Source organism: Macrotis lagotis, chromosome 1 (genome assembly GCF_037893015.1).
Source record: "Macrotis lagotis isolate mMagLag1 chromosome 1, bilby.v1.9.chrom.fasta, whole genome shotgun sequence".
Classification (NCBI taxonomy): Eukaryota; Metazoa; Chordata; class Mammalia; order Peramelemorphia; family Peramelidae; genus Macrotis; species Macrotis lagotis.
In genome coordinates this window covers 755,748,358-755,761,900 of record NC_133658.1, presented here as the reverse complement: position 1 = coordinate 755,761,900, position 13,543 = coordinate 755,748,358, and the positions used below count along the sequence as shown (strand labels likewise).

The following is a 13,543-nucleotide window of genomic DNA, read 5'->3' as shown; positions in this document are numbered from 1 at the left end:
CTTGCCTGAATTCTCTCACCACTCTAGTCTATCATATACATTGCAGTTGAGTAATTTTCCTAAGGCATTAATCTCACATGTATTTTCCTACCTAGTCAGTGGGTTTAAGTGGCTTCCTGTTGTTCCTAAGATAAAATATGAACTTTCCTCTTTTTAACTTTTAAACCCATTTGTAACTTGCCTCAGCCTCTTTCCAACCTTAATAGACATAACTCCCCATCTTCTGTTTTTAGAAGTCCAGTCAAACTGGCTTTTCCTATGTTCCTTGCTCATGACATATATCTTGTCATTTTATTTTTTTGACTGTTCCCCACATATGGAATACATTCCTTCCTTTCCTTCACTTCATAGTCTTAACTAAAATGCAGCCCTATTTATCTTATATATAGTCTGCTTTATCTTTATTTGCATATTGTCTTCCCTATTAGATTATAATCTCCTTGAAGGCAGGAACTATCTTTGGTCTCTTTTTGTACCCCCCCCCAACTCTTAGCACAATGCTTAGCACATAGTAAGCATTTAATAAATGTTTATTGAATTGAATTGATGCAAAATAAAGCTAAGTAGAGCCAAAAAAAAATACACAATAATCACAATAGTGTAAATGAAAAGAACAGCACACCAAAAAATTTGCCAAAAAAAGGTAAATAATGCAAATATAAAGCTCAATTAACACTCAGATGAAGACATGAGAATACATTTCCAACTATCCCTTTGAAGAGATGGGAGAATGATAGGAGTTACACATTTTCAAACTTTCTTGATGTCTTGATCAATTATGCTAACTTTTTTTTCCTACCCCCAAAAAGTACTATTTGTCATATGGGATGACTCAGAGAGGGGGGAGGAGGAGGAATACATGGGATGTTGTAGTGATATAAGAAACAAAAAAAATCAGTAAAAAAATTTTGGTTTTTTTTTTTTTAAAGATATAGCTGAAGCAGTCTTTTTCATGAAGCCTTTCCTTAACCCCACCACCTCCTAGTGAGCGCCTGCTTTCTCAGACTACCTTATTCTTAACTAGTTTCTGATTCACTTTTTATCTTTATATGGTTTTTATATGCATTTTTCTCTCCCTCATTATAACGTAAGCTGCTTGTGAGTATGAGTTGTCTTATTCTTTGTACTTATAACCTCAGAATTTGGCACAGTGCCTGGCATATAATAGTAGGTAATTAATAAGCCTATTGATTGATTGTTTGATAGGATCTATTAGTTTGTGCTCTACTGGCATTATTTTCATTTTGAGTAACAGCAACATATTGAGATGAGCTTCTCTAATGGATGCAACTTCTCTCAACAGTTCTGTAATTAAGGATAATCCTAAAAGACCTGTTATGGAAAATGCCATCTATATCCTGAGAAAAAACTATGGAGTCTGAATGCATAGCAAAGTATACAATGTTTACTTTTTTAAACTTTTTTTTGTTTTTTTTCCACCTTAGTTCTTATTCTTCCTTCATACAATGACTAATTTGGAAAAATATGTTAAGCATGATTATATATGAACAACCTATATCAGATTGCTTGCTGCTATGGGAAAGAGAAAGGAGGGTGGTTAGAAGGTGGTTAGAAAAATGTGGAACTCAAAAACTTGCAAAAATATGAATGTTGAAAATATCTTTGCATGAAATTAGAAAAAAATGAAATTTTAGAAATTTTTTAAAAGAACCCAGAAGCATGAAATAATGTCATTTAAAAGATTAACAATACTATAATGTTCTCAAGAATACTATAAAGGATAATATACTATGACTTAAGATTGTCTATAATTTGTATGTTTTAGTTAAAATATTGTTCTCACTGGTAGGTATCAATCCTTACATAATATGTTAACAACCTACTAAGCTTTTGTTGTTGTTACTTTAACCTTAAACTATCTTAATATATCCAAAGTTTACTTCTTTGATGACTCTCATACCTGTTTTTCCTACTTACCTTATCATGTAGATTATTGATCTCTTTATGTGATCTGTACTTGACAATACTAAATAGTACTTTGCTGAGGAAGGGAGAGTACTTGAAATGGACTAAACATTCGCCTTTTTTTTTTTCAAAGGAGATTTATCCCAGGACTCTTGAGTCATGCACCTGTCTAGCAACTGGGTAATGTCTTATGAGTAACCAGTTTTGTATATCATGACTATATTGACCATTTTATTCCTATCTACTGGTTTCTTTAACTGTTGACAGATGGCCTAATTGGGAACTTTAAGCATATCCAAAAATCTGAAGCTTGCCAAAATGTTGAATATTTGTGGATCCTGTTCAGTTGCCAGGATTTAGTTGAATTCTCAAGTAACAGAGACAAGTTGGCATCATGAGACTCAAATTCTGAAGTTTCAAGGAAATCTATTCCTTTCAATGAATTTGTGGTTTATGAGCTTTTTTTCATTGTAATACTTCAGGCAATTTTGGTTCAACAACAAATCTGACCTAACCTACTAAAAATTTGTGGGTAGATCCCACTAAAAACTTAAAAATAGTAAAGCTTATGGAATCTGGTATGTGTTTGATCTTAATATCTTAATTTCTTAATATCTTAGTTCCTATATTTAATCTATTTTAGAAACTGGATGGCTTCTACAGGGAGCCAGCCCTCTGATATAGACAATATTTTTGGATTCTTCAGTGATGGAGCACCCCCCACCAAAAAACCCAGGTAAGGAAGAAATAGAACCTTAAGAATAAAGGTAATAGTTATTGTCTGATGCAGATGAGCAGCCTGTTCCATGTTCTTTCTACTTGGCAAGTTTGATTTTTCATCTAGTTCATTGTTGTCAGACATTATTAAAGAAGAGATGATTCCTCAAAACTTGAGTCTTTTTTTTTTTTTTGGTACTGTTTTATACAAGCCAGTGAATGGAGATAGTGATGATAGTAGTTGATTTTTGCCCCAATATCACACTTCTCAAAACTAAAAGGAATATGCTTTTTTAATGTTTCGCTAAATGGGGAGAAAGGCAATAGAGGCAAGAATGATAGAGGGAAGCTCATTTTTTTTTTTTTATCAAAAACTAGGTGATAATTTCCTCAAAACAACACCATTATGAGACCATTTGAGAACATCCCACTTGTTAGAATCTTGGAGAAATTCTGGGGAAATGCCAACTTGTTTTGCTAATAAGCTTTCTTATTAATTTATTCAATCCAATCAGGTTTTTTTTTTGTAAAAATTACAGTGTCCTCAGCATTGTTAATTGCTGCAGTTCCTTGGTTGAGGCAAGCATTTCTTCTGTAGAAAATAATTTTTTTCTACAGGAAAAAAAATTGCAAGAGAACTGGAAGAGTTCTGGAAGTGCTGGAAAAGAACTCAGCAACATATCCTTTGAGGTTCACTTCATCACAGTATATCATCCTATATAAACCCTAGTGGCAGTTACCCACTGGACCTTCAATAATTGTCCTTCTTTTCTCAAAAATTTGAGTCCATCTTTCTTTACCTGTAATGCTTGTCTTTTGATATTCTCAAATACACTGGTTTTCCAATATGTTAACCTTAACCCAGACAATTACAGAATTGAGTGTTGAAGAGAGATCTTAGAGACCTCCCTCAAACTTCAGAATTTAAATTCTAAACAAACAATTGTCCAGCCTTTCCTTAAGAACCACCAAGAAAGGGGAATCCACAACCTTTAGAGGCAAACCATTACATATCTGGACAGCTCCAATTATTAGGAAGGTTTTCCTCAGTTAAAACTAAATCTGTCACTTTGCAATTTATACCCATTGCTATTGGCTGCCACCCTGGAGCCAGATAGAACAAGTCTGTTCCTAATTACATCATAGCCAGTTCTTCAGATACTTGAAGACTGTTCCCTAGGTTTTATTTTCTGCAAAGTAGACATTCCCAGTTCTTTCAGTTTATCCTCATCTCATGGACTTGGACTTCATCATCCTAATTATCCTCCTCTGGATACTATTCCAGTTTATCATTGTCCTTAAATTGTGATTCCCTAGAAATAAACAGTACTCAAGATGAAAATCTGACAGAATATAGTAGAACAATCATCATCCTATTGCTGGAAGCTCCTTCCCCTTTGTAGTGAATGAAACTTGAAAATTCATTAACCTGTTGGTTGCTGCTATTTATGTTATTAACTCACATTGAGTTTGCAGTCTACCAAAACCCCAGATCTTTTCTGAAAAACTTCTATATTTCTATTCCTTCTCCTTGTACTTTTTATACACAAGAACAAGACTACATTTATCCCTACTGAATTTCATCCTTTTTTTTTTTTGCAGAGCATGGAATTAAGTGACTTGCCCAAGGTCACACAGCTAGGTAATTAAGTATCTGAGGTCTTTCTGACTCTAGGGCCACTGCTCCATTCACTGCACCACCAAGCTACCCCTCTGAATTTCATCTTACTAGATTCAACCCAGTGTTAACCTATTATCCTTTTGAATCCTGACTCTAGTCATTCACTGATTTAGCTATCCCACCCAGTTTTGTGTCCTATGCAGATTTGGTGAACATACTTTATGCCCCTGTGATATTTTACTAGAGACTTCCTAACATCATTTGAGTCCATCTGACTGTACTATTGTCTAATCCCTATCTCTCCATGTTCTCCACAATAATAGTACAACATAGTCTTATAAATCTAATTTCCTTAAAATTTTGGTAAAGCTATATCCAAACCATTCCCTTCATTTTCTAGTTAGTAATCCTATCAAAAAAGGAAATAAGGTTAATCTGGCTTGACCTGTTCTTAATAAAGCCATGATGGCCCTTTATCATTACAATTTCCCTTCCAAATTTTCACCAACCATCTCTATAATAACCTTCCAGGGGGGTGGCTAGGTGGCACAGTGAATAGAGCACCTTTTTTGGAGTCAGGAGTACCCGAGTTCAAATCCGGCCTCAGACACTTAATAATTACCTAGCTGTGTGGCCTTGGGCAAGCCACTTAACTCCATTTGTCTTGCAAAACTATAAACAAACAAACAAACAAACAAATAAATAAATAAATAAATAGATTAAATAAATGAATAATTCAAATAAATAAATATCCTTCCTGGAACTGAAATCAAGTTGACTGAATAAACTTTCATTGTCAGATTCTTTTCTCTTCCCTTTTTGGAAAATAAAGCTGACATTTGCCCTTCCCCAGTTATGTTGTAACTCTCTTGATTTCTGTGATTTTTCATATTTCACTAACAGTTAACTTAACAATCATTTATCATCTCTGCCAATTCTTTTAGGACTGATGGGTGTCATTTATCTAGGACAAGTGACTTGAACTCATCCAGTCAAGTTGTAAGAAACCTCCTTACTTTTGGATATCAGTTCCTTAATAGAAATGTTTTAGTCTGTCATTTCCAATGCAAAAGTCATTTTAGAAGACAAATACTCAAATAGATCACTTCAGAAATTTCTTCCAATATCAGTTTCTTGTTAGTCATTTTTGTTCTGTCATTTTCAGTGTAAAACAGCATTTGCCTTTGAAGAGAAAACAATAAAGGTTGAACAACTGTAGCTACATTCCCTCTTTTATCAGTTGTCATCAGCCTTTCCACCCCAAGCAAGGTTCTATTCCTTCTTTCTCTTCTAGTAGAGCTAGGAGAAAAACAAAATACAACAAAGCCTTTTATTATCTTTAATTTCCCTAAATCTGATTTTTATCATTCCTAATACTGTTTTTATTGGACTCTGCCATTTATTTATGCTATTTGTTTTCATCTTTATATTTCTTTTTTTTCACTAGTCATTTTTTAAGATTTTGAGTTTCATAATTTTTCATCCTCCCATCCTCACTACCCAAGATGAAAAGCAATCTGATAACAGGATACATGTGCAGTCATGTAAGCTGATTTCATATTAGTAATGTGGTGAAAGAAGAAACGGAACAAAAGGGGAAAGTCACCAGGAAAAAAAAGGGAAATTAGTATATATTCAGATTCCATAGTTCTTTCTTTGTCTGTGGATGGCATTTTCCATTATGAGACTTGGAATTGCCTTGGATCATTGTATTGCTGAGAATAACTAAATTAAATCATAATTAATAATCACACAATGTTGCTGTTACTTGTGTACAATGTTTTACTGCTGTACACTGATTCTGCTCACTTCACTCAGCATCAGTTCTTGTTAGTCTTTCCAGATTTTTCTGAAATTCATCACATTCATATACACAACTCCAATTGATGGGCATTCCCTTAATTTCTGGTGTTTTTTTGCCACCAAAAAAAAAGAGCTGCTATAAATATTTTTGTACATGTAGATCCTTTTCCACTTTAAGCTCTTTGGGATACAGACCTAGTAGTAATATTGCTGGATCAAAAGATTTGTACAGTTTGATTGTCCTTTGGACATAATTCCAAATCATTCTCCAAAATGGTTGGATCCATTCATAACTCCACCAACAATGCATTATTGTTCGAATTGTTCTGCATTTATTATTTCCCTTTTCTGTGTTATTAGCCAATCTGATGGTGTAAGGAGGTACTTCAGAGTTATTTTAATTTGTATTTCTCTAATCAGTAGTGATTTCCAACCTTTTTTCATAACTATCAATAGCTTTAATTTTATCGAAAACTGCCCATATTCTTTGATCATTTATCCTTGAGAGATGACTTATATTCATATAAATGTGATTCAGTTTTTTATGAATTTTAGAAATGAGGTCTTCAACCGAATCACTGACTATAAAAATTGATTCCCAGCTTTCTGTTTTCCTTTTTGGTTGCATTGATCTTGTTTATGCAAAACCTTTTTAATTAAATGTAATTAAAATGACCCATTTTTCATTTCATAATGTTCTCTATCTCTTATTTTGTCATAAATTCTTCCCTTCTCCATAGATCTGACTGGTTAAACTACTTCTTAGTCTCCCAATTGGCTTATAGTATTACCCTCTATGTCTAAATCATGTACCCATTTTGATCTTATCTTGGTATAGTGTGTGATATGCTAGTCTAGGTCTAGTTACTGCCACACTATTTCCAGTTTTCTTGGATGGTTTTGTCAAATAGGGAGTTCTTATTCCAGAAGCCAGAGTCTTTGGGTTTGTCAAACAGTAGATTACTATAATCATTTACTACTGTGTCTTATGTACTTAATCTGTTCCACTGATCTATCACTTTATTTCTTAGCTACTATCAAATAGTTTTGATAAGTGCTGCTTTATAATATAGTTTTAGATTTAATATGACTAGGCCACCTTCCATTACATTTTTACCCATTAATTCCTTGATATTCTTGACCTTTTGTTCTTCCAGATAAATTTTGTTATTATTTTTTCCTAGCTCTATAAAATAATTTTTGGTAGTTGATATATTTCTTTTCAAATCCAAGTTGGTTAGTGAGTTTTTTGTTTGTTCACATTGGAATCTTTAGAAAAATTCCATATTTCCTCCTCATTATAATTAATTCCCATTGTGTCTTCAGAATTTAATTTTCAAGTATTTTCCCTTCCCCTATCCTCATATCTCCTGGGATGATTTTCCCTAAAGCATTTTAGTTCTTGGGAACCTACCTTTCTTCTTCTGAACCTCATTAAAATCTGCTTTCCCAGTATATGTCAGACTATATCTGACTTTCCTCTGTCACAAACTCTAGAAGTGATCTCTCCCCACCCCCCCGTACCTCCCATCCCCTACCTCAAGATTTTCATCCTGATCATGAGAATCAGATCCAGAATAGAATTTCCTCTTATTATTTCCTCTACCTTCTGAAGGACAACATAACTATTAGACCAAGTCAAGAAGTTATTAGCTGCTTGGCAGAGAGAGAAAGCAACAGTATGTAATCAGGATATAATTGAGCTCTCTCATTGCTACTATAGTATATCTTTATATCAGAATTGTAATCGGTTTCCAAATCATTTCATCTAATTATTCTATCTATCTAGGTGGCCTGTAATATTCAGGACAATTCTGTTTCTTCCTCTTTTAAACACCTCAGTACTTCGACATCATGTTTCTTACTGTTTTCTGGATTTCCTCATGTGAGTATACTTTGTTAATATATCGACCTCAGTTCTCTTTTGGCTTATCTTGTGACACTCACACAAACACACACACATACAGTCCCCCCCCCCCCCACTATATTTCTTCATTATGGCTTACATCCAGTCAGTTATAATTGTGAAGTCAAATTGTCCCCCTGCATTAGGAACTTAACTCTTCCTGTTTGTGGACAGTCATTTGAGATATAGGTTTAATTACTGCTTCCTTTCTTGGATCAAGTTTTCTATGAACTTCCAGATTTCTCATTTGTTATTTTTCCTTTGTAACTCTTTATAACATCTAACTTGGGGGGGTACATAAGCAGTCTTCTCCCTCCATATCTTTTAATTTAAAGCCCTTTTGATTGGATTTGTATGACACTTGGAAGATATTTACCAGACTGTGTTAGGTAGGTTTATTTCTTCTCTAGCCAGGAATCTCTGCCAGTCCTATATTGTAAGCCATATTCCGGAAATTTAAATTCCATTCTTAGATACCACCTTATTAACCAACTGTTCACTTTCCAACTTAATTTTTTTCTCATGCATCCCTTGTCTTCAGTGTAACAGCAATGAATACACAATCTGTGTCCCATAGACTTCAATGTCTTTCCCAAAACTTTTTACATTTATTCTGGAAATAGTGTGTGTGACACTATGAATCACCAAAAGTTGAGGAGTCATCATCTGTTTACTTCAGTATCTTGTGAAGTTTTCTATTATATCTTAGATATATGCCCAAGAAGATAACAAACATTTCTACTGTTATCTGTTAACTGTTTCAGTATCTCTAAACAGGGAATCACCAACTATTCTTATATTCTCTTTTTCCACTGATACTTACTGTATCATCTCTCACCTGATAGCTTCTCTGGCACTATTATATCATTGTTGATATCAATAAGCAGCTTCTTTCTCCTCAGTATATATATATATATATCTCCTGAAAGAGTCTCAAATCTGTTTTAAGCTCTACAGTTGTCCTTTTCGTTCCCTTTCTCCTCTGTGTAACTCTTCCATTCTCTCATTTTGATAAAGACCTTCACCTCAGATCAATTTTTTCCATTATAGTTTTACTTCTGTTTCCTTTAAGAACTCTTTATTCTCCTTCACAATATGCAATATAAAAAAGTATTCTTCAAATTCTTTCACTTCCTCAAAAGATCAGCCTGCATTTGGAACATATAACAGTCATTTAACAGAAATACAAATACTTGAAATTGCACAAGTTTCTTTATTCCCCATAGTGATTGAGATTTTCAGTTTGGTTTTTTGAATCTGCTTGAAGGTATTTACCCCCTCAGTCCTAAACAACTAGCTAAGATGTTTAAATCCAGTAATCACTTCTTAATAACTGGGGGTTACCAAGAGTGGGACAAGACTGACTTCACAGGGGTGACTAGTGGCGCAGTGGATAGAGCACCAGCCTTGGAGTCAGGAGCACCTGAATTCAAATCCAGCCTCAGACACTTAATTATCTAGCTGTATGGCCTTGGACAAGCCACTTAACCCCATTGCCGTGCAAAAACCTAAAAAAACCAAAAATGTGCCTTTACCAAAAATTGAATGACAAGTTGACTTTAGAGACCCTGGTATAAGAAATGTTAATATAACTGGGGTCCTGACCTTCCCAGGTTAAAAACTATTACACTTTTGTTTAGTAAATATGCCCATATTATCCCTTTTGTTTTGTCGAAAGTATGAATAATAAAGAAAACAGTCAACTTCAGGATTACTTTAATTCCTAAATCTGGTTCTTTGATGTGTTTTTTAGTAGATGCTTTTCTGATATTCATCTCTGTCTACTTAGTGTACTTTGGAGTGAAATGTTTTAGAAATTAGCATTTATCATTTTTAGCTTATATGAAAGTTGTACTCTTAGTAGATAATTTTTTCTACCTGACTAAGGTCTTTTCAGTTCAACAAAAATGTATTAAATGTTAATATCAGGATACTGTTATGTCAGACATAGTTTGGCCTGGTGGAGAGAATGTGAACTTAGAATCAGGTGGGAAAAACTAATTCAAAGCCAGCTTCTAACACTTAGTAGCTCTGTGACAAGGAGCAGATCATTTAATCTCACTGACTCTTAATTCCTGCTCCTGTAAAATGAGGATAATGATATTTATACTTCTTCCCTTTTGGGACTTTCTGGAGGATTGAATGAGATAAAATATGTAAAGTGCTTTGTAACCCTAAAGGGACATAAACCCATGAGGGCTATGCAATATGTACAAGAACACAAGAACTGCAAAGTAAAATGAGATAAGGGCAAAAGAGAGAACCAGACAAAATTCCCTTAAGAAAATTTGAGAGGGGAGAGATCACTTTCACTTTGAAGGTAGTAGATGGGGTTAGGAAAGACCTCATGGAGAATGTGGTACCTGAGCTGGGTCTTGAAGGCCAAGAATTTCAGCAGGGACGTGAAAGGTGTTGAATGAATAGCTGACACATTCTGAGAGTTAAGCAGAATATAGTATAATTTGTCATAAAGGGAAGTAATACAAGATAATGAAAGAAAGGTAAATTGGAGCCAGAGTAAAGAGGAATTTATATATAAATTTATACTTTGGGCAAAACCTCGAGAGGGTTTTGCATAAAGGAGTAATCCTCTCAGACACATTAGGAAAACTTCTCAAATATGTTCTTTTCTGCAGGAAGCTGCTCCCAAGTTTAAAATCCAAGAAACCCCGGGAACTTGTGCTTGTGATTGGAACAGGCATCAGTGCTGCAGTTGCACCTCAAGTTCCAGCTCTGAAATCATGGAAGGGCTTAATTCAGGCCCTGTTAGATGCTGCTATTGACTTTGATCTCCTGGAAGATGAAGAGAGCAAAAAGTTCCAGAAGTGTCTCCATGAAGACAAGAACCTCGTCCATGTTGCCCATGACCTTATCCAGAAACTATCTCCTGTGAGTGTCCCTATGCTTGGACATTTTGCGTTTCCCAAAACTTTTAATGGTACTCTCAATATAGAGCAAAGTTATCCAGTTGCAAATCAAAAAATCCTATCTATAGAATTTAACAGGAATAAATATAAAGCATTAGACTTGAATAACAAAAAATCAAGTTGAGAGATGCAATATAAAGGAGGCATGTCTAGATAGTTTATATGAAAATTATCTGATGGTTTTAAGTAAATTATGAGTTCAATATGAGTTTGTAGTATAATTTGCCAGCCTAATTAGCTGATGTATTCTTAGGCCTCATTATTAGGTATAGTGTAAAATTAGATAATTCTGATTTTTTTTATTTTTTCAAGGCAATGGGGTTAAGTGACTTGCCCAAAGGTCACACAGCTAAATAAATATTAAGTGTCTGAGGCCGGATTTGAACTCAGAACTTCCTGATTCCAGGACTTGTACCACCTATCTGCCCCTAATTCTGATTTATTTTGCTTTCTTCAGACCACACCTGAATAATGTTCATTTCTGGGCTTCAAATTTTAAGAAAGACATTGATAAATTTGAGATTATCCAAAGGAATAGTCATAGTCAAGAAACTTAAAGGAAAAAATAAGAAATATTAAAAAGTAATAAAAATGAGGGTAGTCTTTACTTGGCATCAAGATGCTATATAAAGACCAAGGTTTGTAAAAAGTCTGTCAATTAGACTCTGGACTTGAAATGAAAGGAGAAGATATTCCCTGCTATCAGGGAACTTGCATTCTAATTCTAACTATGTTCAGACAAATATGTACAGGATAAATTAAAGATAACCAGCAGTGGGAAAGCTCTAGCATCAAGGGAGATTGGAAAGCTTTTTGCAGGAGGGTAGGACTTTAGCTAAGACTTGAAGGAAGCTAGGAGGCAGAGATGAAGAATGAGGGAGTTCTAGGTATGGGGGACTTTGAAAATCATTAGAGTGATTGATGGAATGTTTATCTTCAAGGAAATAACTAAGAGACTAGAGTTCCAGGATAAGGGATCAAGTTATGAAATGCTTTATAAATTAAACAGAAGACTTTATATTTTATACCGGAGGTCATCAGGAGCTACTTGGAATTGATTGAATAGGGGCTGGGGGTGGGGATGACTTGAGCAGACAATATACTTTAGGAAGATCAGTTTGGCAGTTGAGGGATAAGTGGACTGAAATGGTAAGACTTGAGATAGTGAGATCAACTAGTAGAATATTGCAGTAGTCCAGTTATGAAATGACAAGAGACCAATAGGATTTGGCAACAGTTTGTGTATAGTGAGTGGAAACTTAGGAGAGTGATACAATGTTATTTTAGAAAATGTAACTGATTGGATTAGGGAAGGCATTTTTTCAATTGGGATCCAGTTTATCTATATCACAATTGCTGTGACACTCTAAGTAGTTACAGAATATGAGTTGAAAGAAACCTCCAAAGTTCTCTAGTCCTGAAGAAGAAACTCATCTATAATATACTAGACAAGTGATCTTCCAGCCTTTGCTTATAAAGGCCGGGCAATCCATTCTTCTTTCAGATAGCTCTCTGATAGATTAGGTTGCTTGGGAAAAATAATGAATTCTCCCACCTGTAATCCCTCTGAAGCTTATTAAAGTACTCATTTGGCAATATTCAACTATAACTGGATGGACATGTTGAATTTGTTGTACTTGAGAGTGTAGAGAGAAACTTATTAAAGTCATTACCAGTATATTCTATTCACTTTTCTAAGAAACACATCCAATTAAGCCTGTAATCCTGAGCATTGAGCAAATAAGGATTTATGAACTATCTTTATATAAAGCTTATGTAAATCTTTAACCTAGATAGAGAAAAAAATTTGAGAAAAATCTCAGGGGTTTTTTTTAAGTTTTTGTTGCAGTTTTGGGGGTTTTGGTTGTTTATTTTGGAACAGTGACCACTAGAATAGATGATAAAATACAAGTATAAAAGAAATGTAAAATTGGTTTAGTCTAACACTCTAAGTGAATGAGGAAATGTTTAAAAAAAACTTGCATGGGAATTTGTTATTTCCATTTCTTTAACCATTCAAACATCTTAGGTAGTATTCCTAAATTCCTCATATAAAAGCCATTGGTGGTAAATCAGTTCCAGTGTCACCAGTTTTAGAATAGGAAAACATTTGTTTGATTCTGAGGAAATCATTCCAGCTTACAAAAAAGTTCACTTTACTTACGCATTCATACTCACATAAATCATAGCTCAAGAAAATTTGGACTAAATAGTAATTAGTTGTGAATCAGAAAATATAATTCCAGTTTTTAATCCTTTACCCTCTTTCTCTTGGAAACAAGAACAGGTATTCCAGCAGCTTGGTCTTACCTGTTAACACCAGCTTATTAGCAAAGTAATAAAACTAGATAGCATAAAATGAATAAGGAGTGTTTTGTATAGGAGCCCAAATAGTCTGTGACTATAAAACTCAACAAGGCAGTGTTGTTTGTTCTAGAACAAAAATGTTTTGCATGTAAGTCATTTATTTAAATGCTTGTCTGTTAAAATTAGATGCTAGACATTCTAAATACCTCTTAGTCTGCTACTGTTGAGATTGTTCCTTCTGATTAGAGAGTATGGATAGATATTGTTTCCTCTTACTTTATCGGTTTGTACAGCTTTAGATCTCAAAAATATCTATATTTTGTTACTATATACAGT

At 34.3% G+C, this 13,543-nt stretch overlaps 1 protein-coding gene across 2 annotated transcripts in view; it reads left to right on the top strand.

Moving 5' to 3' along the window:
• The first annotated feature begins 1,918 nt into the window (after positions 1–1,918).
• Positions 1,919–13,543, top strand: part of FAM118B (family with sequence similarity 118 member B) — a 46,508-nt gene continuing 34,883 nt past the window's right edge. Inside the window, exons 1-4 of one of the 2 annotated variants that reach the window (XM_074216376.1) lie at positions 2,086–2,106; positions 2,570–2,662; positions 7,857–7,952; positions 10,610–10,862. In XM_074216376.1, the coding sequence (XP_074072477.1) occupies positions 2,577–2,662; positions 7,857–7,952; positions 10,610–10,862 (435 nt within the window). In that variant the 5' untranslated portion in view covers positions 2,086–2,106; positions 2,570–2,576. Of the gene's footprint in view, positions 2,107–2,569; positions 2,663–7,856; positions 7,953–10,609; positions 10,863–13,543 lie in introns of both variants that reach the window. The other variant, XM_074216377.1, reaches the window with a different exon arrangement.